Source organism: Heloderma suspectum, chromosome 2 (assembly GCF_057233095.1).
Source record: "Heloderma suspectum isolate Gila_16-S chromosome 2, 16-S_ref, whole genome shotgun sequence".
Classification (NCBI taxonomy): Eukaryota; Metazoa; Chordata; class Lepidosauria; order Squamata; family Helodermatidae; genus Heloderma; species Heloderma suspectum.
This window is the reverse complement of record NC_139459.1, coordinates 230,555,362-230,582,945: the sequence shown is the minus strand read 5'-3', so window position 1 is coordinate 230,582,945 and position 27,584 is coordinate 230,555,362. Positions and strand designations below refer to the sequence as shown.

General features: G+C 46.5%; 1 protein-coding gene across 2 annotated transcripts; it reads left to right on the top strand.

The window, feature by feature from the left end:
- The first annotated feature begins 249 nt into the window (after positions 1–249).
- Positions 250–8,815, top strand: LOC146354207 (transmembrane protein 238-like). Of its 2 annotated transcripts, XR_014787414.1 has the most exons (3): positions 250–786; positions 6,680–6,852; positions 8,268–8,815. XR_014787414.1 is itself a non-coding variant. In XM_084832381.1 (2 exons), exon 1 carries the CDS (start codon positions 259–261, stop codon positions 748–750), a length of 492 nt encoding a protein of 163 aa, XP_084688507.1. In that variant the 5' UTR covers positions 250–258; the 3' UTR covers positions 751–786; positions 8,268–8,815. The 2 variants fall into 2 exon arrangements, 1 of the variants encoding a protein (XP_084688507.1); XM_084832381.1 differs by lacking the exon at positions 6,680–6,852.
- The last annotated feature ends 18,769 nt before the right edge of the window (positions 8,816–27,584 follow it).

Below are 27,584 nucleotides of genomic sequence, written 5' to 3'. Positions count from 1 at the left end.
CGGCACAGGCAGCCCCGGGCAGCAGGGCGAGAGGCGCGACCGCGATCGCTCGTGACCCCCGTCCCCGCCTCGGGAGAAGGAGTTGCCCGCTCGGCCTCGGCGCGCAACCAGCGGCGACGTGGCCCGATGCGCGCCTCAGCCGAGTGTGGCTTCGGGCAGGTAGAGGGGGCGTGGCCCGGCCGCACCTGAGCGGGCGTGGCGGGGGACTTTGGCTGCCGCCGCTTCCCCGCCCGCGGATGCTCCGCCGCCAGTGCGGGCATGGCCCGAGGTCACTACGGGCGCTGCCCGGCCTTCCTGGTGGCCGCGCTGGTGCTGGACGCGGCCGGGCTGGCCTTGGTGCTGGCGGGCGCCGTGGGGCAGCCGGCGCTGAACGGGCGCTCCTTCGACGACTTCCTGATGCTGACCGGGGGGCTGCTGCTCTTCCTGTCGCTGCTGTGCTGGCTCTTCTGGTACTCGGGGAACCTGCGCGGGGTGTCGGCCGAGGAGCTGCCGGCCGAGGCGCGCCCCAGCCCGAGCCGGCCCCACCGCGAGGGGAGCCTCCTGCGCCTCGCGGCCAAGCTCTCGGAGCGCCTGTCCCAGCGCCGCCGGCCCGCGCCGGCGCCTGCGCCCTCCTTGCCGCCGGACGGCGGCCCTCCAGCGAAGGCCGCGAGAACTGCAGCCGCGCTCCGGCCCGCCGGCCCCCTGGAGCTCGGCCGCCTGCGCCCGGCCGCTCAGCCTGAGCAGGGCAAGACGGGGGAGCGGCTGGTATAGCGCGAGCCGCTCCGGTGTCGGAAGGAAGGAAGCCAGGTAACCAGCGCGATCCTGCGCTTTCTCCAGTCCCCCCTGCCTCCACGGCGGCGGCGGCGGCGGCGGCGGCGGGGGTCGCTCAAGCCTTGCTTAACCTGCGCCAGAGTGAAGAGAGGCGAGGCATTCAGCACCTGCTCAAGACACCTGCCTCTGAACATGTGCCGAGTGCTTTTCTCTCTCACGGTGCTCTCCCGATGTTTTGGACTTCAAGTCCCATCCGTCCCAGCCAGCATGACCAATGGTCAGGAATGCTGGGCATTGTGGTTCAAAACATCTGGGGGAAGGGAATTGGGCAGAAAGAAACAGCCCTTCTCCAGTGTCACCCGGATTCTCCGCCTCCGATGCCAACCTCATCTATGTAAGCCATTTTAGTGGAGGGAAGTTTTTTCTTCTACTGTTCCAGCTTTTAATACACGTGGGAATATGGAGCGGTATGACTTGCTGTAGTATGCGGGGAGCAGCTTCCTGAGCAGTTTGAGCTGTCACACCTCTCTTGGTAAAGGGCCAGACATTGTGCCTAATATCATCCCGTTGCCTGTGGCCCTTTCTGCACCTTCTGACGGCCCAACATAATACAACAACAAAGAATCTTGCGGCACCTTAAAGACGAACACATTTATTCTGGCATCAGCTTTTGTGGACACTGTCTTCTTCATCAGATACATGAAGTGCTACCCTCAAATTTATGTACACTGTACACATGCTGGGGGCAGGGCAGCGGTGGGGAGATGTAATCTGGCTTGTTGGAGAGAGTTGAAATGCAAAAAGTACAGACAGTGATGATTACCCTAAGAGTTGCCATTGGCAAATCATAAATCTGTCAGTTTGAGGTTAACACATCTGATGAAGTCACAGTGTCCACAAAAGCTTATGCCAGAATACATTTGTTCATTTTAAAGGTGCTTCAAGACTCTCTGCTGTTTTTGCTGCAACAGACTAACACGGCTACTACCCTTCTGAAAATTGTCAACGTAACAAAGCCACTTTGTCCTTCCTAATTGAACTTCTCAGGGCTTAAACTGAGCTTAAGCCCAGAGCCTTATTGTAGCCCTGAAACGAAAGCACAAATGCTCCAGAGCACTCATCACGTGCCTATCTCAAGGAATGCCTCCAGCAACACCAGATAGGCCGCTCAACAAGATCAGCCTCGGATGGCCTTCTCTCTGTCCCATCAGCCAGGACAGCTAGGCTGGTGAGGATGAGGGAGAGGGCCTTCTCTGTGGTGGCCCCCACTCTGTGGAACTCCTCCCTAGGGAACTCCGCCATGCCCCCTCTTTAATGAGCTTCCACTTTGCATTAAAAACATGGTTGTTCAGGCAGGCATTTGGGGTGGGCTAGGGTAATTTTAGAAATGTGATGTTTTTAATGTTGAATTTTATTGTATAAACTGTTTTTATTGTTGTACATCACCCAGAGTGGCTGGGTGACTGGCCAGACGGGCGATTAATAAATTTAATAAATAAATAAATAAAAATTCTTTCCTATCTGCAGTCGGCCCTTATACACCCTGAAGATTATTAGCAGGAGGAGATCATTCTAGCAGGGCAAGCAAATGAAGTTAATCCCTTCATGCCAGGGTTCATGCCTAGCACACAAACGAAACCTTACTGATCCTTTAAGTCAAGGGTGGGAAACCTGTGGCCCTACAGATGTTGTTGGACTCGAACTCCCATCAGCCCCAGCCAGCATAACCAGTAGTCAGGGAAGATGGGAGTTATGGTCCAACTACATCCGGCACCCCCACCCTTTCTTTAAGCTAAGAAAGCTTTAGGTTCAGTGCTTGGTCATACGATGGCTGTTCCTTCTGGCTAGCTTTAAGCTGTCCAAACAGTCAGTGACTCCTGCCTCAACAGGGACCCTTGGATGTCTTGTTGGTTGGGAGGACCTTGGTTGCTTTGTACTTTGAAATGCCATATTTATTACATTTATATCCTGCTTTTCCTTCAAGGAACTCAAGGCAGCATACATGCTTCCCACTTCTCCACAATTTTATCCTCACAACAACCCTGTGAGGTAGGTTGGGCTGAGCGAGAGTGACTGGCTCAAAGTCACCCAGTGAGCTTCATGGCTGAGTGGGGATTTGAACCTGGGTCCCCCCAATCCTAGCCCAGCACTCTAAGCACTACTACACCACACTGGGTCTGCTTTCCCAGTGGGTGCCAGTTGCCCTTTGTTGTGCATTTCTCCCATACATGTTCTTTGTCCCGACAACCTCTAGAGCAGGCAAGGGATACAAATGTGTACAGAAATCAATGTTCTGCATGGATATATATGGTAGTAGTATGTGGTTCCCTAACTACAATCCCTGCCTGCTATGTATGCTTCATTCCTGCTGGTTAGTGTTTCTGTCTTGTCCAGCACTGTGCATCTTACCTGCAAGTACCATTGGCACAGCTCCAAAGGAAGGTTCAGCTTCATCTTCTGCAAAGTAACTTCACCTCTCCTTCTGCCTAGGAAAGATTCCATTGCCTCTGGGAAGGAAGCACTAAACCCTGTTAGCTGCGCATTGTAAATGGTTTGTTTCCCTAGGCAGCAGTTTCCTGCTTCTAAATAACTGGGCTTTGCCTTGCGTGTTCCCCAGCTGGGCGTTGATTGGCGTGATTGATGTCACACTTGGCTTAATCAGATGTTCTGTTCAAGCAACTGTCATGATAATGACCCCCTGGTCTCCAAAAGGCATTTCCACAGACACAAAATGTGGATGTCTGTGGTGTGTCAGATGCAGAAATCCTAACCTAATTTGGGTATTTGAAACAGCGGAAAGCAGAAACTATAAAAACCATTTAGCAGGGGTGGGGGACCCATATATCCAACCTAACCCTGGATTATAGATTCCACATTTTTTATTGCATGAAAAGTAACCTTTGTATAAAGCTTTGTATTGTAGGTAGCGATGTTCAGAATATATGCTCTGGGGGAAATGCTGAAATCTAAATGGGCTTGACTTTGTCAAAACAAAACCAAGTCTGCTGGGACTCCAGAGGTCACCAAACTCATAATCTTTGGTGGACTCCTGATGCTATACATTCGACTTTCATTTTTCTTTCTTTCAGTGTTTGTTCTATGGTGTTAACACACTGACTAAATAAAACAAAAGGACTATGGTTACGTGAATCACATTTATCACTTTTAAGTGTATCAGTAGCCACCCTGTTGTTAGGTACCACCCCAAACATAAAACATTAAATGTTTTGCAAGGGAGTCTGCCAGGTTGTGCTTGTTCTCCAACATCCTTGGATGGAATTCTGGTCTCTCCTCTCCCCCAGGTCCAAGTACATTAGGAGCATTAAAGTCTTTCTACAGTCTGAGGTACAAATTCCATTTTCCATGCTGTTCTTCAAACACCCTTTCTGTATGGTGTGTGATTTTGATACAGTTTTAAAAACCCATTTAAATATATATATATATATATATATATATATATATAAAAAAGGAGGAAAAGTAGTCATTAAGAATTTATTTCAGAACCAAATGTTTTTTTATCCTGGCTAAGCTTCACATTTTGTATCTTATGTATAACGTTATAATCAGTACATGAAATGCATAGCTATAAAATCCCTCTTGCTTTGTAGCTCTCTGTTCTGACCAAGACAGAATTCTACTTAAAAGTTTAGCATCCTTTATCCCCAGAAGAAAAATACAGAGTAGTATTTGCTGTAACCATCCTCCTTTTCCATTATTCAGTCTTCCGGAGGGGTTGAATGGTTACCCAAAGTGGCCACAGGCGAAATGTGACTACATTACTTTTTGTTTGAAGCTCTTATATGAGGGGAGCAGATGCACCTTCTTCTTTCAGGGACTGTGTGCATCTCTTCTTCTTTCATCGAGACCCAGAGTGTATGTCTTGTTTCCTCCACTGCTTTGGGTGAATGCCTCAAACCATCCTGAGACATCTGCTGATTAACGAGAGTTAGTTCAACTGCCTATATTCTGAACCGCTTCAATTGTTGCATTTTCAAGCATACTTTAATGCAAGGATAGGTAACTTGGTTCCCTCCAGATGTTTTGGATGACAATTCCCATCAACCCCAGCCAGCATGGCCAATGGTAAGGGATTGTGGGAGCTGTAGTCCAAAACGTCTGGAGGGCACTGGGTTGCCTACCTCTGCCAGTGTGTATGTAGGGTAGGGGGTAGGGATGGTCTGTACCTCATTATAGAAGTATGTTTTTGAGCACACATGTCAGGAATCTGTGATACGTGTGGCAGCTTTAGTATGCAGGTGTCAAAGATGAAAAAGGAACTTGCATTGCAACTGACATATTACAAAATGTGTGCATGTGTGCGTGTATACACACACATACACACACACACTCACTACATAAAATAACATTCTGGCACACATGTAATGACAACATATATCTCAAGACCTTGCATCCTTTGATGCAAGAATGATGGTCACATTCCAGCAACTAAAAAGTTCCCTCATTTCCCCCCACAAAAGAACTTGTACAAGACCCAAAGTAAATTATTTCCAAAGGCATATTTGCTGATTTCCTATTATTTCCTCTACGTATTCTGATATCGACTTCTCCACAAGATTAATATAGCTTGTTCTTATATTGTCTTTTTTTATTAAAAACAGCAACAACTGTGCTGATTGAGGCAAAGTGTACCCTATCTTAGAAATGGCTTCCAGTATTGTTTTCTGATCATTCTTTGACCTGGTTTGCATGCAACAACAAGCCACCATGGGTGAATTCCCCGTTTTACATTTTGAAAATTCAGACCACGGTGGCTGGGTGGGTGCCACAGGTTGTAGTTATGTGCAAACCTGGTGAGGGTGGGTTGTTGGGGTGGTGAATAAGCCACCCAGAGCCCATGGCCTGCTTTAAAGTTGCAGGTGGCTTGTTAACCACCCCAACAACCCACCGTCACTGGGTACACACCTAATAACAATCCCCCTGCTGCAGCTTGAATTTTCAGAATGGCGGCTGGCACCGCAACAAAAAGCCCTGTGGGGAAATTTACCCATGGTGGCTTCTCGTTACATGTGAACCAGCTCAGTGTCTTTTCATGGTCCCACCAAATGTACATCAGGTTTGCATCTGCTAGGGCACAATTTCAGAAGTAGTGACGTATATACATTTAAACCTATTTGGCAAAATGTACCATTATAATACACATTCTGTATCATGTAGGATATTTTGGTCTCTGAAATGCGTACTGCATTTTTCTAACTCTTCCATGTTGGAAAATAAAGATTTGGTTCTTCCACTGTGGTACAGGCTTCTCATAGAGTGACTTGTGTAAGCTTTTTTGAGCCATTCCTTTGACTTGTTGGTTTTCAATGGTTATAACTGGTGGGATGCTGAAATCATTTATGCCAGTGGTAGGCATCTTGGTGCTCTCCAGATGGTACTACAACTCACATCAGCCCCAGCCAGCATGGGCAATTGTCAGAGATTATGGGAGTTGTTGTCCAAAATATCCAGAGGGCAAAACATCCAGTACTGTATATGATGGCGAATGATTGGGACAGTAATACACCTTGTAAAAAAACCCCACTAAGATCCCTTCATCCCACTCCACAGAAACATATGTGTATATTGGCTTTGGGAGAGCGATATGTGCTGCTGCAAGAGAAGTTTTCTTACACATTTTAATGCCAATGTCAATACTTGATATGGGTTTGTGCTGGTATGGGTGACAGTAAATACCTTTTCATGTCCCTGCTTTGGTGATACTGGTCTGGTGATGTGCCTTTTGCGTCAGTTGGCTCTGGATATATTGTCCCATGGGTGCTCCGTGCTGCATTTGTCCATTTGCTTCACTACCCTATTAGATGCTGCAATTGCATAATAGAATAAAAGCACTTAGTGTACTGTGCCGGACTGCTGTCCCTTGAGTAGCATGTAATGTTCTCTAAACAACCCTTTTCTTCCTCCTTTTGAGATGCTCAGAGCTTTATGCCTCCATGCCCAGCTCCCCAGAGGTTGTGTAGACTGTAACGAAAGACTGCCTACATCCAAGCTAGACAGTATGGCGACAGACCCATGTGCAAGAGTCAGGTTGCTGCCAAATTCATATAAAATGCAGTGGAGATGATGGAAAAAACAGCATGGCTGGTAAGAGGGAATTTGAAGCCTGTCTCTGCTTGTGCTTTCACCCCAAAACTTCTTTGTCCCAGCCTTTTTTTCTCCCAGTGGGGCTCAAAATACCCCAGTGGTGAAAAACACCATAAGGCACAGTGATTTGGGGGAGAGACAGAAGCGAGGGAAGGTTCCCCTAGCCTTGCCTACCCATGCTGCACTTGAAGTCTTTAGGTAAACTTGGCACAGCTTGAGTTGGGTTGTGCCAACATAAGACCCAGTTTGCCCCTAAAGGGGAACATGTTGTGTCAGTCAACTGTTGCATTTGTCTTAGCTTTTTGGAGTTGAATATCTGCCCTCCAGATATTTTGGACTTCAACTCCTGTCAGTCCCAGCCAGCATCACCAATGCTCAGGGATGCTGGGAGTTGTAGTCCAAAACATCTGGGGCCACCGGATTGGGGAAGGATGGGAAACTCTCAGATGCAAAAGGGAATTAGACAACAACAGCCCTTCTTCAGTGTTACCTGGATTCTCTGCATCTGATGTCAACCACATCTTTGTAAATCATTCTAGTGAAGGGAGGGATTTCTTCATCACAGGCATGGCACTACATCTATAATTCAGGGATCCTCTACATGCACTGAATCTCTACAACCAACAAGCCCTCACGTCATCCTTTTCTGCCTCCCTGCCCCCCCCCACTTTAAAATATATATATCTGACACCATTTTTCTGTCTATCGAAGTATCAGAAGGTTTTCTCAATCCTGCGGTAGAGTGCCATTTACACAAGAATGCTGAGGTAACTCCTTTTCATTGAGGGGAAAGTACATAGACACTGATAAGCGTTTTGCCAAGCTGGTTGTTCAGTGAATTAAACCACCTCCTTAAACTGCAACCTCTTTATTCCGTACGTTTTACACCCATCTGTGACAAAGACCTGAACTTACTTTATGCCCTTTAACATGAATAGTAAGGCATGCAGAGCAGGGGGTGGGGGGAGTGAGAAACCAAGGTGTGTGTGGCTGGTTTTTTACCTGTCTGAGGCAAGAGTCAACACTTGAAGATGGTGTAAATATTTGGGCTTATCTGTCTAGAATCTATTGCCCACGTGCTTTCTACTGAGGGTAGGATAAAGTTCTCCAGTTTGTACCAACAGGACTCCCTTCTGGGATTAGACAGCTTACGCCAGCTCCCAGTACACTCAGCTCAAGGCAGGCAGTGAAGCAAGAAAAACAAGCCAAGCCTTGGGATCCTCCTGACCCTGTTTACTGAAGCAGCAGTGGTGGCTTTGAATGGGACAACCTGCCTTGCCTTGTTTTTAATATTGGGGGGGATGGCCAACATGGCCAGTAATGCTGACCTCCCTGGCCCAAACCAATGTTCAACTTTCTGGCGTGTCTTTATACAATCTAGATGTGGCCAGTAATTCTTCCTTCTTCCCCCCTAGGTCAGCGTGGGACTGCCAGCCAGATGCGGTTGCACAGTGCGCCATGTTGCTGTTGACTGGTGGAGCTCCTCTCTGCGCGGGACGTTCTGGAAGAGCCCGGTTTTGTATGTGTTGGGGTTTCGTTTTGTTTTTGCCAAAGGCTATTCTGCCGAAAAACTGTATTGTCACCTCTTTGGATGCCATTTGCACAGAAATCATCTACAACGACACGAGGACTTTCCTGCAAAATGGAGCTAATCGTTCCTTGAGCTACTGAAGGACTTTCTTTGGACGCTGAGTTTTTGTGATGGAATGCCATGGGCACAGCTCGGTCTGTACAGTATTTTCCGTAGCACTCCACAGTGGTTTCTCTGCCCAAGAGGGCCTGCTTTAACAATCTGTTAGGACTACTGCTGATCCGCATCTGTGAAGCTATGCACGTAAACTGGGTTTCCCTTTGGCTCCTCTTCTGTATGAAGCTTTGGGTATGGCTAGTTTGTGCAACTGTGTATTTGTTTACATGAAAAGTGAAGAGTGTAAAGATTTTTAAAATAATAAAATAACTTTTTAAAAATATATATTCTGGCTGCTTGTGGCTACACTGAAATGGGTCAGGGAGTGCTGTACTTTATTATGCAAATATGATGCTGCAGATCTTAAGTGTCAGGATTGATTCTGAGCATATGGAGACAGCAGTTCAGATTCAGAAGGGGAACAGCAAGAACCGGGGGAGGCATCTTCCCCAGCCAGTTCAGGTAAGATTAGGCATGCTTCTCAGGATGCTAGCACCCAGATGGCTGGTCCTGAAGGCCCCCCCCCCTGTGAGAATCCAGGAGGAGGAGAGCGCGGGAGGTGACCTGAGGGATGCTAGACTGCGGCGCAGAGCCAAGTGGGAAAAGTTAGAGGTGGAGCTCAGACAGTCAACCCAGTTGGTGATGTGTGAGGGTGGACGTAGGGGAGCATCACTGGATGGGAAGAGTTTTCCTCCCTAAGTTATTCTAGCCAGCAAATCCCTGTTCAAACTGCTAGCAACATCGTAGTTCCCCTTTGGATTCCCTGCTGTTATTCCTTTGTAGCCTGAGGGTCTTGGGGATTTGAATCTGTAAGGAATCTGTTGATAGTGAATTAAAGAGTGAGACTGAAGCCTCTCTTCTTGTGTGTGTGCATGAAGAAGGTGGGGGCCAAGGGAATGTGACACTTAGGCTGTTCTCCAGCAATACAGTACGGTTTTCAGGACTAGGATCGCTGCTTCCTCTTCTCCATTTATCCTCTGTAACTCCATGGACATTACTTTCATAATTCCTTAACTGTTAACTATTTGAGTAAAGCTAAGAATATAACAATTAGAGGCTAATTATTCTGTTTTCTTTTGCTTTGATCTACAATGAAATACTGGTTAGAATTAAGGGCGCAATCCTATGCCGATGCTTTTAAGCCTCCAAACTCACCTCTGCGCTCCTCCCACTCTGCATTTTGGCTAGATGGGCCTTTTTGTCCGTCTAGCTGGGGTGCGTCAGAGTGAGAGGGAAGGATGCCGTGGAGGCCTTGGGATACATCATGTCCCAGCCTCCCCAGTCCCCTCCCCACCCACTGGCACGCCCCTTTACCTCCTGTCCGAGGTCACCTTTGTGATCTTGGAGAGGCATCTGTTGGTTCTCTCTGTGCCAGCTGCAAGGTGGAGAGGGCGAGGAGCTCTGATTCCTGGCTCTGAGGTTGGAGCACTGTCTCTGACCTTGGATCCAGGAATCCAAAAAATCCGATGGCCCCCCCAGACGCTGTCTAGGGGCCATAGGTTTCCTCTCTAAGGCATTTGACTTAAAAGATTGTTCTTTTTCAGGGTTGGATCCAGGATCTGCCCTCTGCAAAAGGAAGGGACTTTCTGCAAGAGGAAGGGTTCCGTTTGCGGAAGATCCTTCTGTCCAAATTGTGGAAACTCCTCTCTTTCCCCCCCACCCAAACACACCACAGCTGACCCCATTCAGCAAGGTCTACCATCAGCCTAGCATTTTCAAGGGGCTGTGATGGGAGGGAGAGGCAGGGAAGTCCACTTCCACCGGTGCAGTTGCCCTTAACTCTGGATCCAACCCACAATGTTTTACCTAACATTATTAACAATTGCATATGGCACATAGTGCAAGAGGACTGAAGGCAGTTCCTAGACTCACAGGTGGAAATGATCACAGTCCTGACATTCATTGCACTGCTCACTTGCATGGCCAAATGATCCATTACATGGGATATCTGTGATGGGATCACCTGAGGCTTCTTTAAAACTCAAATCCATCCATGGGGGTGGGGAACAAAAAAGTAATTTACAGCAGGGGAAGAGGGTCCCTTTACTCCCAGGCTGATTTCCCTGTCAAACTCATCCTCCCCATTAAGTAATTTACAGCAGGGGAAGAGGGGCCCTTTACTCCCAGGCTGATTTCCCTGTCAAACTCATCCTCCGCATTAAGTAATTTACAGCAGAGGAAGAGGGTCCCTTTACTCCCAGGCTGATTTCCCTGTCAAACTCATCCTCCCCATTAAGTAATTTACAGCAGGGGAAGAGGGTCCCTTTACTCCCAGGCTGATTTCCCTGTCAAACTCATCCTCCCCATTAAGTAATTTACAGCAGGGGAAGAGGGTCCCTTTACTCCCAGGCTGATTTCCCTGTCAAACTCATCCTCCCCATTAAGTAATTTACAGCAGGGGAAGAGGGTCCCTTTACTCCCAGGCTGATTTCCCTGTCAAACTCATCCTCCCCATTAAGTAATTTACAGCAGGGGAAGAGGGTCCCTTTACTCCCAGGCTGATTTCCCTGTCAAACTCATCCTCCGCATTAAGTAATTTACAGCAGGGGAAGAGGGTCCCTTTACTCCCAGGCTGATTTCCCTGTCAAACTCATCCTCCGCATTAAGTAATTTACAGCAGGGGAAGAGGGTCCCTTTACTCCCAGGCTGATTTCCCTGTCAAACTCATCCTCCGCATTAAGTAATTTACAGCAGGGGAAGAGGGTCCCTTTACTCCCAGGCTGATTTCCCTGTCAAACTCATCCTCCGCATTAAGTAATTTACAGCAGGGGAAGAGGGTCCCTTTACTCCCAGGCTGATTTCCCTGTCAAACTCATCCTCCCCATTAAGTATTTTACAGCAGGGGAAGAGGGGCCCTTTACTCCCAGGCTGATTTCCCTGTCAAACTCATCCTCCCCATTAAGTAATTTACAGCAGGGGAAGAGGGTCCCTTTACTCCCAGGCTGATTTCCCTGTCAAACTCATCCTCCGCATTAAGTAATTTACAGCAGGGGAAGAGGGTCCCTTTACTCCCAGGCTGATTTCCCTGTCAAACTCATCCTCCGCATTAAGTAATTTACAGCAGGGGAAGAGGGGCCCTTTACTCCCAGGCTGATTTCCCTGTCAAACTCATCCTCCGCATTAAGTAATTTACAGCAGGGGAAGAGGGTCCCTTTACTCCCAGGCTGATTTCCCTGTCAAACTCATCCTCCGCATTAAGTAATTTACAGCAGGGGAAGAGGGTCCCTTTACTCCCAGGCTGATTTCCCTGTCAAACTCATCCTCCCCATTAAGTAATTTACAGCAGGGGAAGAGGGTCCCTTTACTCTCAGGCTGATTTCCCTGTCAAACTCATCCTCCCCATTAAGTATTTTACAGCAGGGGAAGAGGGTCCCTTTACTCCCAGGCTGATTTCCCTGTCAAACTCATCCTCCCCATTAAGTATTTTACAGCAGGGGAAGAGGGTCCCTTTACTCCCAGGCTGATTTCCCTGTCAAACTCATCCTCCCCATTAAGTATTTTACAGCAGGGGAAGAGGGGCCCTTTACTCCCAGGCTGATTTCCCTGTCAAACTCATCCTCCCCATTAAGTATTTTACAGCAGGGGAAGAGGGGCCCTTTACTCCCAGGCTGATTTCCCTGTCAAACTCATCCTCCCCATTAAGTATTTTACAGCAGGGGAAGAGGGGCCCTTTACTCCCAGGCTGATTTCCCTGTCAAACTCATCCTCCCCATTAAGTATTTTACAGCAGGGGAAGAGGGGCCCTTTACTCCCAGGCTGATTTCCCTGTCAAACTCATCCTCCCCATTAAGTATTTTACAGCAGGGGAAGAGGGGCCCTTTACTCCCAGGCTGATTTCCCTGTCAAACTCATCCTCCCCATTAAGTATTTTACAGCAGGGGAAGAGGGGCCCTTTACTCCCAGGCTGATTTCCCTGTCAAACTCATCCTCCCCATTAAGTATTTTACAGCAGGGGAAGAGGGGCCCTTTACTCCCAGGCTGATTTCCCTGTCAAACTCATCCTCCCCATTAAGTATTTTACAGCAGGGGAAGAGGGGCCCTTTACTCCCAGGCTGATTTCCCTGTCAAACTCATCCTCCCCATTAAGTATTTTACAGCAGGGGAAGAGGGGCCCTTTACTCCCAGGCTGATTTCCCTGTCAAACTCATCCTCCCCATTAAGTATTTTACAGCAGGGGAAGAGGGGCCCTTTACTCCCAGGCTGATTTCCCTGTCAAACTCATCCTCCCCATTAAGTATTTTACAGCAGGGGAAGAGGGGCCCTTTACTCCCAGGCTGATTTCCCTGTCAAACTCATCCTCCCCATTAAGTATTTTACAGCAGGGGAAGAGGGGCCCTTTACTCTCAGGCTGATTTCCCTGTCAAACTCATCCTCCCCATTTTGCCTGTTTTGCCTGCACAGGAAGAATACATCCCTCTCAGGGCAAACAGCTAACAGAGATGGGGAGGACCATGAGATGTGGCGGGAGGGCAGGGAACAAATCTCACATGTCGCTGCTTGGATCAAATTGGCTGCCCCATCATTTTTCTTTTCAAAAAACAAAAAATATCAGTACATCAAATCATGGATCTGCCACAGAAAGTTTACCTTGCCTAAAATAAATGGGTAGAAAGGGAGATCATCAGGGTGTATTAGGTGATTTGCAGTAGATCACCAAGGATTTCTGACTCCCAGTTGTTTGAACAATAGCAACAACTTTTCCCCACCCCCAAACTAGGCTGCTGAAATGGGAAAAAACCAAAAAGCGTGGGGGGGGGGAAACAAGGTTGGATCGACATGGCAATGAATGTGAAGTGCTTTCATGATTAATGTGGATTTTCATGCAATTGACTTTGGTCCGTCAGGAGCACACGAAGCAAAAAATGTGGAGTAATAAAGACAATCTTGAAACCTGCCTTTAACAGGTCAAACTGCACTTTAATCCACCTTACTTTGCAGTTAAATGGCTGGAGTCCTGCTAGTAGAAGTGAATGTCGTCATCCCCATAGGTGCTGCTCAGCAAATGAGACAGGCTTGCTCCCCGCCCCTCTCCGTGCTCCACTGCTTGGGGAAGTTTAATGGAAGAGATGAGTAACATCGGACAGTTCACCCTACACCTCGCCCTTGCATCCTCCGGCTGTGAACCAGCAATATTTAAGCCTGGGGACAGACCAGCGAGCAGGCAGACAGGAGGCATCTGGGTCCTGCACAGAAGGAAAGGGCTGGAATTGCCTCCCTCCGCTAGCACTCTGGAGTCAGCACTGGTGGCTAATGCTGCTTCTGCCTCCTCTTCCCCGACTGGAACTAAGCCCAGTTCCCACACACACACACACACACTATTCTGAAGGGAAGACATGAATGAATCAGAGGCTGCTATCTGTGAATGGAAAAAGCAAACTGCTGCATTACTCTGAAAGGGTGACCCAGCACGATTCTGTGACTGGGGAGGTTTGTTCCCAGCCCTGTCCATGCTCCCTTGCTGGCCGCCCTTTCTCCTTCCCATCTGTGTATTCCTTAGTTGTAGGTGTATAGCGCAACCGCAAAGCTGCAGGTGTATCACCACTGCGAAATAGCGGATGGCCACCTTTCTCCTTCCCCTTCCGTGTATTCCTTAGTTGTAGGTTTATCACACAACTGCAAAGTTGCAGGTGTACTGCTACTGCGAAATAGCGGATGGCCACCCTTTCCCCTCCCCCCTCTGTGTAATCTTTAGTTGTAGGTGTATCACGTGACTGCGAAGTTGCATCACCACTGTAAAATAGCAGCTGGCTGCCCTTTCTCCACCCCCCTCCGTATATTCTTTATTGCGCTACATATAAATTGGCTACTCCACTACTGTGAATGAAACAAGGCTACTGATATCATGACTGGGAAAAGGAGGCTACGTATTGTGAAAGCAGCCCTACTGTAAATGGGGGGAAAGAGGGAATGGTGGGGAGGAGCAGCTCCACCCCTTGACCACCTCACTGCCAGGTCATGGCCACATCCCAGGAGCACACCCAGAATTTAATGCAGAGGGACAGGGCATACTGCAGGGGAACTGCCTGGGAGTCACTTTAAGTAAAAAATATAAAGTAAAAGAACATTCAGAAAATGCCCATTTTGGGGAGGGATGCAGCTGGTTGGGTGAGGATGGGCAATGACATCATGGGTCCCTAATGACTTTAAGACACAGCAGCATCGGAGAAAACCTTCCATGTAGATGGGCTCCTGGAATGTTTCTGTGTATGAAAGGACTGAGTTCAGTTCCGGTACTGAAAAAGAATTCCTGGACCGAGTTGTGCTCAGAGGTGCCCTGTTCCTTAGTTCTAAGTCTATGTCTTCCCTTCTTTCTGACCCACTATTTTACAAGTGGCTCCAGTTGGTGGATCTTGGGATTCTTGGAAAAAACAAAGCAGATCCCCAATGCGTGAAGGATCTGCTCACCCCTGGGCTAAAAGCCCCCATAGGCAGACTTGTTTAGCAAGCACGTTTTGAGCTCAAAAGCTCTGATCACTTCAATTTGATTCAGCCTCTGTTTTTGTCTTCCTGTTGTGATGCTGCATATAGGTTATTTCTTTCAATTCGGCCTATTTACCATGTGTATTATTCTGATGCACATTTCCCTCCCGGTTTATTTCCTGCTGCCTAAATCACTAAATTCAGAACTTGTGAACACTTTGCACTAAAATGTAGGTTCAAAATAATAGATTCTAGTGGCACACACTCTGATTGAAGACTTTGGAAATAGCAGAATTTGGCAGGGGGTAGGGGAACAGTGTTAATGGATATTTCTGGGCACATATATTTTGCGTAGTGTCTAGAGCTGACTATCACCATCAAAGGATCCATGAATGATGGACAGGTTCCAGTCAAAGTTAAGCCAACATGCTTCCAATGGAGCTTGTGTTTAAATCTCACCTACTGAAATCAACTGAATGTAAAGGCGCTTTAATTTTTCCCACAACATCCTGTCCTATCAGCTTAAAATAACCATTTTCACTGACCCGATAAGGCTGTCAGCATGTCACATTCAAGTAGATAGATATTATCAGACTTGTACCTCAGATTTGCAGAAGTATATGGAATGTACAAACATAGATCTTTAATCAAGTTTTCTTCCTTGTGAGTTGTTTGAAGCTGACATGACATTACTACACAAGAAAGAAATGTCATAATGTCATGGCATTGCCATTTACCCATCTTAGCTGGGTTATTTTTAAGGAGGACATACAGCAGACAAGACTCTTCCCCTCAGAGGCTTTATTATTTTGGTGTTTAAAAAAAGAAATGACTGAGAGTGTCAGGAACATCAAAACCCTTCCCTTTAATGCTACATCTCCCAGACTTTCATAGCTTCTGCCTGTTCATTTGGCAGCCGGTGTATTACTCACTGAACCAGATCTTGGTGCCCAAATGCCAGTGGACAGCTTTAGCTGACTTAAATCCACACTTCTCTCTGATTTGAAAGCCACATTCTTATAGAGTTTCTTCCTACCCTAAAATAATTTAGCAAGAGGAAACTGCCTGGGGCTGTGTGCCTAATATATAATGAGAGGACTGAGTAAATAAATGTTTGCTAGCTCATCCTTTGCTGTGACTTATATTCTTGACATACCAGAGTAATGTGCAAGCAGAGAAGGGACTAAAAGCTATTGGTTTTGAAAACACTGGTTTCACCTTGTCATACTTAGGGCCAAAACATACATTACTTTAAATGTGTGTCTAGCAGCTACTTTTTTCATTTTGACCCTAGAGTAGTCACAGGGCCCCCAATCCAGACTGGGACCCTAGTGTGAGGGACAGGAGGGCTTTTAAGATCTTGATCAGGACCCTTGTGCCTAATCTACAGTAAAAATGAAAACAAGACATAGCTGCTAGATGCACCTTTAAAGTAATGTCTGTTTTGGCCCTTATGTGTCTATATTCCTGTCACAGAAAAGACGCTTTGCATGTGCATGTGTGTGCTTGTGTGCACATGTACACACATATTTTGTTCATTAGAATATTGACTTGGGGGAGCAGAACACTGTGCAATGCGGTTGTGTTTCTTATCCTTTCCTTAGCAAAAGTGCACCTGGTAATTTGAATTGTTTTAGAGACCTCAGACTCTGTTTTGGAGGGAACAATCCTATGGCCGCTAGACAGCGGCTAGATGGCCATAGGATATGCTGTTTTCCGGGAACTGACCTCCCCCCACATTTGCGCTGCCTTGGAGGCAGTGCGGAACAGCCCTGTCCTCCGCACTCGCAAGAGGAGCGTGGAACGGCTGAAAAGGGGTGGGGATGGGGGTGTTCTGGGGCAGGGAGAGTGGATCTGTGTGCACGACATCCTATGTGTCATACAACAGCCTCCTCTCCCGCTAGGCCCGCCCACAGCTGGACAGCCGAAAATGGCTGTCTAGCAGAAAAAGCAGGGCAGGAGAGGTGCGGAAGGAACGATCCCCCCCATGCTTCTCCTGCCCTTCTTTGGATAGGCAGTTGCCTCCAAGTTCAGAGGCGACCACCTATCTTGATAGGATTGCAGCCTTAAGCATGTAGGTCTTCTTTATGCAGATTGAGGGATCTCGTTTTTTCATGGCTCCATAGCCTCAACATAAGGCTGGTGATCTGGAAATGACACATGAACCAGAGCAACCCCTGTGCTGATGTAGCATAGCGATGATCAGCATGAGCTGCAATTCTTCGTTCAAACCTTAACATGCTGGACAGGTTTATATAAGCTACTGTCTTTCAGCCTTGCTATTTAACACAAGGATCTTTATAATGCCTACCTCACAGGTTAGTTGTAAACATTACAGAGTTATTGCATGGTGTGTGCTTTGAGAACTGAAAGCAGCACGCACATGATAAAAAAAAAATGTTTGCACAATCCTGTGAAGGTTTGAGGTCTACAGAGGCAAAGGGGGGAAAGGCCTGGAGTTTTTTGTTGGGAGGGGAACAAAGGCTTATTGTTTTATTTGCACGTTTTTTACCCCACCCTTCCTCCAAGGAACTCAAGGTGGTGAACAAGTTCTTTCCTCAGCAGTGTTCTCCACACAACAGCCCTGTGAGGTGGGCTAGGTTGAGAGATACTGACTGGTTCAAGGTCAACCAGTGAGCTTTATCGCTGACTAGGGATTTGAATTTGGTTCTCCCCCAGCCCTAGTTCAACACTCTAACCCAACTTTTCCCAGCCTGGCGCAGTCCAGATGTGTTAGACTATCATAGAATCATAGAATAGTAGGGTTGGAAGGGGCCTACAAGGCCATCGAATCCAACCCCCTGCTCAGTGCAGGAATCCAAGTCAGAGCATCCCTGACAGATGGCTGTCCAGTCTCGTCTTGAACGCCTCCAGTGTGGGAGAGCCCACCACCTCCCTAGGGAATTGGTTCCATTGTCATATTGCTCTAACAGTCAGGACGTTTTTCCTGATGTTCAGCTGGAATCTGGCTTCCCGTCACTTGAGCCCATTATTCCGTGTCCTGCACTCTGGCATGATCGAGAAGAGATCCTGGCCTTCCTCTCTGTGACAACCTTTCAAGGACTTGAAGAGCGCTATCCTATCTCCCTCAGTCTTCTCTTCTCAAGGCTAAACATGCCCAGTTCTTTCAGCCTCTCCTCACAGGACTTTGTTTCCAGTCCCCTGTTCATCTTTGTTGCCCTCCTCTGAACCCTCTCCAGTTTGTCTGCATCCTTCTTAAAGTGTGGTGCCCAGAACTGGACACAGTACTCCAGATGAGGCCTAACCAGTGCTGAGTAGAGGGGAACTAGTACTTCCCGGGATTGGAAGCTCTACTTCTATTAATGCAGCCCAAAAGAGCATTGGGCTTTTTTGCAGCCACATCACATTGCTGACTCATATTCAGCTTGTGATCGACAACAATTCCAAGATCCTTCTCGCTTGTCGTGTTGTTGAGCCACGTATCCCCCATCTTGTAACTGTGCATTTGGTTTCTTTTTCCTAGGTGCAGAACTTGGCATTGATCCCTATTAAATGTCATTCTGTTGTTTTCTGCCCAGCGCTCCAGTCTATCCAGATCACTTTGAATTTTCTTTCTGTCTTCCAAAGTATTAGCTATCCTGCCCAATTTTTTGTCATCTGCAAATTTGATCAGCATTCCCTGCACCTCCTCCTCCAAGTCATTAATCAAAATGTTGAAGAGCACTGGGCCCAGGACTGAGCCCTGCAGTACCCCACTCGTTACCTCTCCCCAGTTTGAGGAGTTTCCATTGATAAGCAGTCTTTGAGTCCAATTCTGTAGCCAACTGGGGATCCACCAGATCGTTGTTTCATCTAGCCCACTTTGAGCTAGTTTGATCATCAGGATATCATGGGGCACTTTGTCGAAAGCTTTGCTGAACTCGAGGTATATGATGTCTACAGCATTCCCACAGTCCACAAAGGAGGTTACTTGATCAAAAAATGAGATCAGATTCGTCTGGCAGGATTTGTTCTTGACAAAACCATGTTGGCTTCAAGGAATCACGGCATTGTTTTCAAGGTTCTTCCAGGTGGATTGCTTTATCATCTGCTCCAGATTTTCCCAGGGATTGATGTCAGACTGATTGGTCTGTAGTTCCCAGGTTCCTCCTTTTTACCCTTTTTGAAGATAGGGACCACATTAGCCCTCCTCCAGTCATCTGGCACTTCCCTCGTCCTCCATTATTTCTCAAAGAGAATAGACAGCGGTTCTGAGAGTTCTTCTGCCAGTTCCTTTATGACTCTAGGATGCAATTCATCTGGCCCTGGAGATTTGAACTCATTCAAAGTAATTAGGTGTTCCTTGACCATATGCCTATCGATCTCAAGCTGCAATCCTGCCCCTTCAGCCTGTACTTCGCCTTTGCCAGGGGGGTCATAGACCCTCTTTTGGGAGAAGACTGAGCCAAAGTAGGAATTGAGCACCTCTGCCTTTTCTTTGTCATCTGTTATCATTTTGCCAGCCTTATTTAATAGCTGAACAACCATTTCTTTCCTCTGTCTTTTACTATGCACATCGCTGAAGAAAGCCTTTTTGTTGTTTTTCACATCCCTCGCTAACCTCAGCTCATTCTCAACTTTAGCCTTCCTGACGCCATCCCTGCAATTCTGTGCTACCTGCCTGTAGTCTTCCTTTGTTACTTGGCCTTCTTTCCACTTCCTATATGTGTCCTTTTTTGTTTTCAGGTCACCTCTAAGCTGTTTGTGAAGCCACCATTGACTTCTTCTGTTGTCTTCCACCTTTTCTTCTTGTTGGAATAGTTTGTAATTGTGCCTTGAAAATTTCCTTTTTTAAAAGCTCCCACCCATCTGGACTCCTTTTCTCGTTAGTGTCGCTTGCCATGGGACCTTCCTGATCATTGTTCTGAGTTTATTAAAATCAGCTTTCCTAAAATCCAGCTTTCCTAAAATTCTGTGTCTAACCAACATTTGGACCACTGACCAAATTCTGGACCAATTAGTGCTTGTTTGTTGCTGGGACTGATTCTTTCAAAGAATGTTATCCCAGGTGGATCTTGATTTGATCTAGCAAGATGTTTCCTATGTTCTAAACTTTAGAATCTAAAGCAAGAAGACATTCTTATGAACAGATTAACTACTTCTTAACAGTTAAGGGATCCTCAATATGCTATATAACTTTAACATGGATTGGTGGATCACTGCAATTCTAGGTGGTGGTATTTTTCAGTGTAGACTGCACAAGATGGCTCCCTTAGCTACTTTTTAGAATAGTATGGAGTGACATAATTTTGCTAAAATTGTGTGTATTGTGTGGGAGGGTGGAATCTGGGATTTCATGAAGGCTAAGTTACCCACCCTCCATAATTCAAACACTGCTGCTGGGTAGGATTTGATTGGAAATCATCAGTGGGTTTCCTTAAAACAGTCCAATGTTGCTTTTGGACTAGTCTATGTAGCTCTTCCCTTAGCTTGCAATTTAGCTGTCCTATGTGAACTGAGATTGCCATGGCAGGCTAATAATTGTGTTATTTGCAGTAGGCAACTGTGGCACAGCAACTTTTGATCAAGGGCTTTTCTACATGAGGCATTTATCATGTGTGCTTGCCTAGAATGAGTTACATAGATACAGTGAGTTAACAGCCGATTAATGCCCTTGTGTAGAAAAACTCCAAGAGTCCCTGCTCATGGACAACTGCACATTTGAGGACAATGAACATAACTTCCTTGGCTCACAAGTATCTTCCTTGGGTGGAGTTGTAATTTAAAGATGTACAACAGTGCATCCTTAGTTAAGAACCATGAGTAAAAAACACATTCAACCATTTTAAAAGGATAATTGGGAGGTGGCTGTTCTAACATTTATAAAATCAACATAATTTCCTCTGTTTCTAATGTTCAGGCATGAGTGCCACTGAGATAGCACCAGGCTTGACTGAACCTGTTTGTACTTTTGCAGAAGTACCAAAAAAAAAAACAAAAACGGGGGGGGGGACACCTTAAGAACACCCCCCCCCCCAATGAGGGCTGAGCATGATCAGCTGCCATGGAATGTTGGTTGACTGTTGTTGGGGGAAGGATGGAAAAGAGGTGGGAGAGGAATGGAATGAAGCAACCTAGAGGTGGGGATCGCTGACCAACTGCAACAGTGCACAGCGGGGGTGTAGAACCTCAGGTCCAGAGGTCAAATCTGGCCCTCCAGGGCTCCCCAGAAGGTCATCCTGGCTCCCTGTGGCCCCACACTTTCCCCTAACCACTGATTGGTTGGTGGTTTTCTGGCTTTTGTGCAGTTCCTTTCCCATTCAGAAAGGTAGAAGTGCCTCTCCCAAGGCTTAGTTACTGGCAGTGAGAACTTTAAGCTACAATTTGCAGGTATGTTTGGCCACACCCCTTTTTGTCTTCAGCCCCGCCTACCACTAGTATGCAGCTCCTGAGGACTTCTCCAAAATGGAATTCAGTTCTTGGGCTGAAAGAGGTTCTGCATTCCTGATGTACAGGAACACTCCACACTGCGACATTCTGTTGCTGCTCCCACTTGCAGATACTAATAGTGATCTCAGTTTTCTGAGTGCCAGTCCTTACATAGCCAAATACCACCCACGCACAAGAGGGAGGTATCACCAGATATGGAGGAACCCAAATGTTTGCAGAAGTACAAAAAAAAAAAAAAACCCTTAGGAAAAAAGCAACCCAGGGGTGGTGGGGTGGGGGACCCTGCAAAGCTGTCCAATGAGGGTTGAGTCCTCAAAACATACAGCACGCTATCTGTCACAGAGCAGAAAACTGGGTGGGGGAGGGGGAATGGAATGGAATGGCTGGAATCCTGAACGTGGAGCACTCTACCCTATAACATTTTGTTGGCGATACCACTTCTATGGTCTACTAGTCTCTTGACTACAGTAATTTTGTGTAACATTGTGTCAGGCCTGCTAGACATTACTGCTGTGGAATGCATAAGGGCAGCCCCTTGAGTCATTCACAGCTGCCCTCTTTTGAACAGGAATTTAATGTTTCCTGACAGGAAGAGCACTGAATAAACTCTGTAGGTAAAAGCCAAGGCAGTGTAATGGTTTGAGCAGTGTTCCCCAACCTGATTGCCTCCAGATATGTTGGACTACAACTCCTATTATCCCAAGCCAACATGGCCACAATGGCTGGGCTGGGTTTGAGTGTTGGCCATAGGGTAGGAAGACCTGGGTTGAAATCCTCACTCAGTCATGAAGATCACTGAGTGACTGTTAGGCCAGTCAGTCTCTCTCTCAGTCTCTCTCTCGGAGGCTCACAACAATTAAAATCATAAAATACAAGACTATAAAATATAATAAAGAAGTATAACAGTTTAAAACTACAGAATCATCATCATCATCAAACACACGCTAGAAGCTATATTTAAAATACAATACCAGATTTAAAAAAGAAACTGAAAAAACTAAAATGCCTGGATAAATAAATAGGTCTTCACCTGGCGCCAAAAAGAGCACAGTGTAGGGTCCAGGCAAGCCTCTCTGGGAAGCTCATTCCACAGCCAGGCTGCCACAGCAGAAAAAGCCCTCTTCTTAGTAGCCACCCAACTGACTTCATTTGGTGGGGGATCCTGAAGAAGGACTGCTGAAGATGATCTTAGGGTCCAGGCAGGTATATATGGGAAGAGACGATCCTTCAAGTAAATGGGGGGGAGGAGTATCTTCACGTCAATGGAATGAGAAGCACATTGGAAGATTACTCGGATTTTCATGGAGTCGGCTTTGGTCCCTCAGGGACACACAAAGCAAAAAAAGCTGAGTGTACAGTACCTTTAAAATCTGGTTTTCAGGGGTCACACAGTGCTTGAAAGGAACATACTTCTAGGTGGGGTGTGGGGAGCAGAACTGAATGTCATCAAACTGGCAGGGGCTGCTCAACCAATGAGAGAGGCTTGTTTGCCCACCCCCCATGTCCAGGCTCCCCCCTGCTACTACGTTATTATGAATGGAGAGCAACTAATTCATAATTCTGAAGGCTCCCTCCTGCTACTACATTATCTTCCCCCTCCCTTTTCCCTAGTGTGCACACTTTTGCCTTGAGAAGCCAAAGTCCCCAATTCTGGAGTGTAGCATCTGAAGGTTTCCCATGAGAGCAGCCCAGCCCCCCAATTTCATCCCATTCCAGCAGTCTGCTGCGGAATTATTGCTTCCAACCCCCCTTTCTCCCCCCCTTCTTCTTCTCCCTGCTCACAATTAGATAAGAAGCTCCCATGATCTCAAATGACCACTACTGCGACTTTACAAAGCAACAGAGAAACTATAGAATACCAAAGAAGCACAGCATCAAGATAGCGATTTCATGGAGAGGTGAAAGAGCGCTTTAGGGTGAATTACTAAAGTTACCCTTTAAATGCTTTAATGCTTTAGCAATTTACCCTGGCTCCATATGCATTGAGATCTGTTAAAGATTCACTGTAGGGGAGAAAGATTTATTTCTTACTTATGAGTAAACATGCACAGAAGCTGGGGGGGATATGGGAAAAACTACTTTGATTGGGGAAACAAAAGGGGATGGGGCATCCCACCCACTTGACTACGTCACTGCCAGGTCACAAAGGCATGCCCAGGATTTAATGTGGGAGGAACATGGCACACTGTGGCAAACCCTCCAGGGAGCCGCTTTCAGTAAAAAAAAGTCGGAGTAAAAGGAGTTTCAGACAATGCGGCTTCTCAAGAGGGAAATGGCTGGTTGGAGGCAGATTGGTGACGACAACATCTGTCATGAAGGAACTCAGACTGCTCTAACTTTGCACCAAATGGCTTGTGAAGACAGCCCCCTGGCCCCAAGCTATTTAGGGCTTTGAATGTTTATACCAGCACTTTGTATCAGGCCCAAAAATGGACTGGCAGCTAGTGCAGATAGAAAAGCACTGGCATAATCAAATTGGCCAGTCAGTCCCGGTAATAATCTTGTTAAACATCTTTTCCTTCTGCCATTAACATGGCAGAAGAAAGAATCGTGTGTGCCATCCTGAGCTCCTTGGAGGTAGAGCAGGATTTAAAATGTGATAAATAAATAGTAGATTCTGAATCCAATCAGGCACCTCCCACTACCTGGATATAAAAGTGGTAGAGCTGAGAAAGGATATTCTAACTAGGCTATTCTCTGTAAAAAGAAAAAAGAAAGATTACCCTTCCGAGTGTATTAAGATCCACTTAAACCAGCCTTTGGCTCAGCGATCTGCATTCATGGAAATCTTCAGGGGAATCCAAACTTGTGGATTCTAGTTTCTCAACAATGGGATTCTCCTTATTACTGGAATGGCATCATTGTCACTCCCCTCCCTGAGACTCAACCCTGCACTGTGATGGTGAAGTCCAGATGACTGAAATTTTGTGTTTGTCCAATAAGGAAATTCCCCCAGCAGCTTTGCACTTCCCCAACACCAGTGAAGCTGATGCAAGCCTTCCCCCAATCCTCCCCTCCCATCCAGCTGCAGTCATCCACACATGACGAGGGCAGAGCCACATGGATGGCAGGCATGTGGGAGTGGCTATCATGGCATTCCAAAGGAACCTGTGAGGCGACATGAGTTCTAATATGATTCAGGGATTCATGTTCCAGCAGCATCTTTACTCCAGAGACTCAATCCCTCCTAGAGGTGCCATAAATTCTTCTTCAGGGTAGGTGTTGACACTCGTTTTATTTGGGGAAATCATATGACTAAGGATCTTAATTTCTTTGGACAAGTGCAAGATAATCCTAGTTTCGCCCGAAAAGCAACTGGTGTGTGGCCTTCAACAAATCTCAATATTTTCAGGCTTAGTCCCTTGGTCTATAAAGCAGGAATGATCACATAACCCACAAGGCTGTGAAGCGGCAGAATGACCTCAAAGTGTTTGCACTGTTAAAGGGCATGATCAATGCATTTTCATTTTAAAAATACAAACCTTCTATTGTCTTGCCAATGAAAACCGGTGCACAGATGTTTCAGGAAGGGTATGAGAAGTTTCACAAAGATGCAGCAATGAGAGCTAAGCACTTATTCATCAATTCAGAATGTATAGTCTGTTTTTCAGTTTATATGACTTCACAAATTGGATAAGAATACAATATGTAAAAAAAACAATTACAGTTAAAATAAGTCATATTTAATATCACAACAACAAGACTGCACCACCAAATCTTCTACCAGCATGCTTACGGATTAAATATTAAGATCTTGCATTAATAGGAAGGTCCCAGTTGGTAAAGTATTCCATAAATATAGGGTGACTATTGGAGTGGGGAAAAGCCCCAAGAACTCTCGATTAGCTGTTGAGAATAGTCTTGCCTTTAATAGGAGTGGAATTCGCAACAAAATTTCATTACTGGACCTCAAAGGGTGGGGAGGTACAGATGGGAAAAGGTGTTCCCTCAGGTATCCTGGATCCTGGCAGTATAGCTCTTCACATTTAGGAATCAAGTGCCTTTAACTGGATCTAGAACCACTTGGTAACCTGCGGAGCTCTTGCAGTATAGATGTTATGTTCTCTTGAGGGCTTACTCTAGTAACTAGTTTGGCTGTCACCTGTTGAACCTAAAGAAATTTCCAAGCTGCCTTCAAGAGCAGCCCTACACATAGCATGTTACAGTAGTCAAAGGTCTCTCTCTACCAGGAGGGGTGATGTTTGCATATCAGCAGACAGAACACACCCCTGGCCACAACTCCCACTTGAGGGTCTAAGACAGCCTCCCCTAACCAGGTGCCCTGCAGATGTTTTGGACCTTGCCTCCCATCAGCCACAGCCAGCATGGCCACTGGTGAGGAATTTGTAGTCCAAAACATCTGGAGGGCACCATGCTGGGAAAGGCTGGTCTTGATCATCTGTGCCATCCAGAAATACCTGGAAGCTATCATGTGCCCAGCAGCCTCAGCCAGAAAAGTGAGATCAGGCACTGGCTTGTAATTTCCCTGTTCATATGGATCAGGGGAAAGCTTTTTAACAATGATTCTTGCTGCCTCTTTATGACTAGATGGAACATAGCCCACCTCCCCTGCCCTCCCCGCCCCCGCCCCCTCAACTGATTCAAAGGCGGGCCATTAATTTCTCCTGACTTTTCAAGATGAGCCACAATAAACAAGGATCAAGCAGACGTGTCATGGGGCAAACAGCTCCCAGCAACCTTATCCATGTCCTTGGGACTAAGCAATTGAAACTCATCCAATAAAATAAGTGGGTGAGCAGCTGATATCTCCACCAGGGTCAGCAATATACTATTCCATTCTAATGAGTTCCAGCTTCTTTTTGTTTTTGTTTATTTATTATTATTATTATTATTTTAGAAAAGAGAATGAGAGAGAGAAAGAGAGAGAGAGAGTTTTGTTATTCTTTGAGAACTTCTGCGTTTTTCTTTTGAGGTTTATTACCCTTTAATATGCCTTTAGAGAGGTATTGGTAAAACAAAGCTTCCCACCTCAACCCTGATGCTGGCACCAACAGGGAGTTGTAATCCAGTATTATGCCTACTTAGAGTACAGCCATTAAATGAATGGGGTTTAAGTTAGACTAGCATAGAATACAACCCAGGATCTGGGTAAGAGACATGTATTCTAGTTTTCCTGACTATGAGAATCTCTGCACCAGCCTAAAATCCTGCATTTAAAACAGGGCTTTCTGCTTCTGTTTCAAATGCAGGATCATGATGGACTCCCTTTGCACACGCTTCCTTCCCCCCTTTCTCCCCTCCTTTTCCCCCTTATCTGAGTCTTCCATATGTTTCATTATGCTGCCACTAGATGGCACTGTGGTCTAGCTCCTCTTATCGCGGGTTTTCCTCTCTTCAGGAGGGAACTCAAGCAGAACTCTGGTACAGTAATTTGACAGCTCATTACCTCCAATCTTTTAAAAAATGGGATAAAGGTCACCTAGTGTGGGAGATGCCCTGGAGGCTGACCACATCATCTAAAGGACCCACAAACTTCCGTGAGTAATCAATCTCAATAGCTCCGTGTGGAGAAGCCCCTTAAATGCTTCTCCTTCTCTAGCGGTGTGGAGAAAGTGCCCTCTACTGACATCTGTGGAAGAAAGAGGAATGGTCTGCAGTTAGGAGAACCATGTTAAGAGGAGGTGTCACACTTGCCCCTATCCTCAGACCCTGAAAAGATCTCCCCTGTGTCTTTTAGCATCTTTGGCAGCTAGCTGGCCTTCCCCTCTGGGAAGGAGCAGTGATCAGACCCTTGGCATCTCCAACCCATGGGATGCATGAGAGACATTTGAAGATGAGCTGCAATAAACAAGGCCCATCAGAGGTGTTTTGGGGCAAAGAGAGCGCAGCATCCTTATCCATGTCGTCCCTAGATAACTCTCCCCACTTTAAATATAACAAACAGCTCCAATCACATTCCTTGATAGCTGACAATCTCTCTTCTGCTTTTAGACTGTGGTGCCCATCTGAGTTTGGGAAGGTCAAATCTTCCAGCTAGTGGGAGGGAGAATAGACAGGTTGGAGCCAGTTTTGCAAAACCTCTAAGCGCCACTGTGATACAGCGAAATAACACAGCTACAGTGGTGGGGACTAGCACCAAGCCTGTAGCGGGGGGTGGGGCTGGCCCTGTCTAAATGTCCCTGCCCCCCTAATTGTTTTTTACAAAGAAATAATTAAAAAAAAAAAACAGTTTACACTTTTGCCCTTAAAAGCCCTGCCAACCAGATGAGCTTCC

What these genes read in the sequence shown, in the direction of transcription:
- LOC146354207 (XM_084832381.1), top strand. Translation starts at nt 259, where the DNA reads ATGGCCCGAGGTCACTACGGGCGCTGCCCGGCCTTCCTGGTGGCCGCG.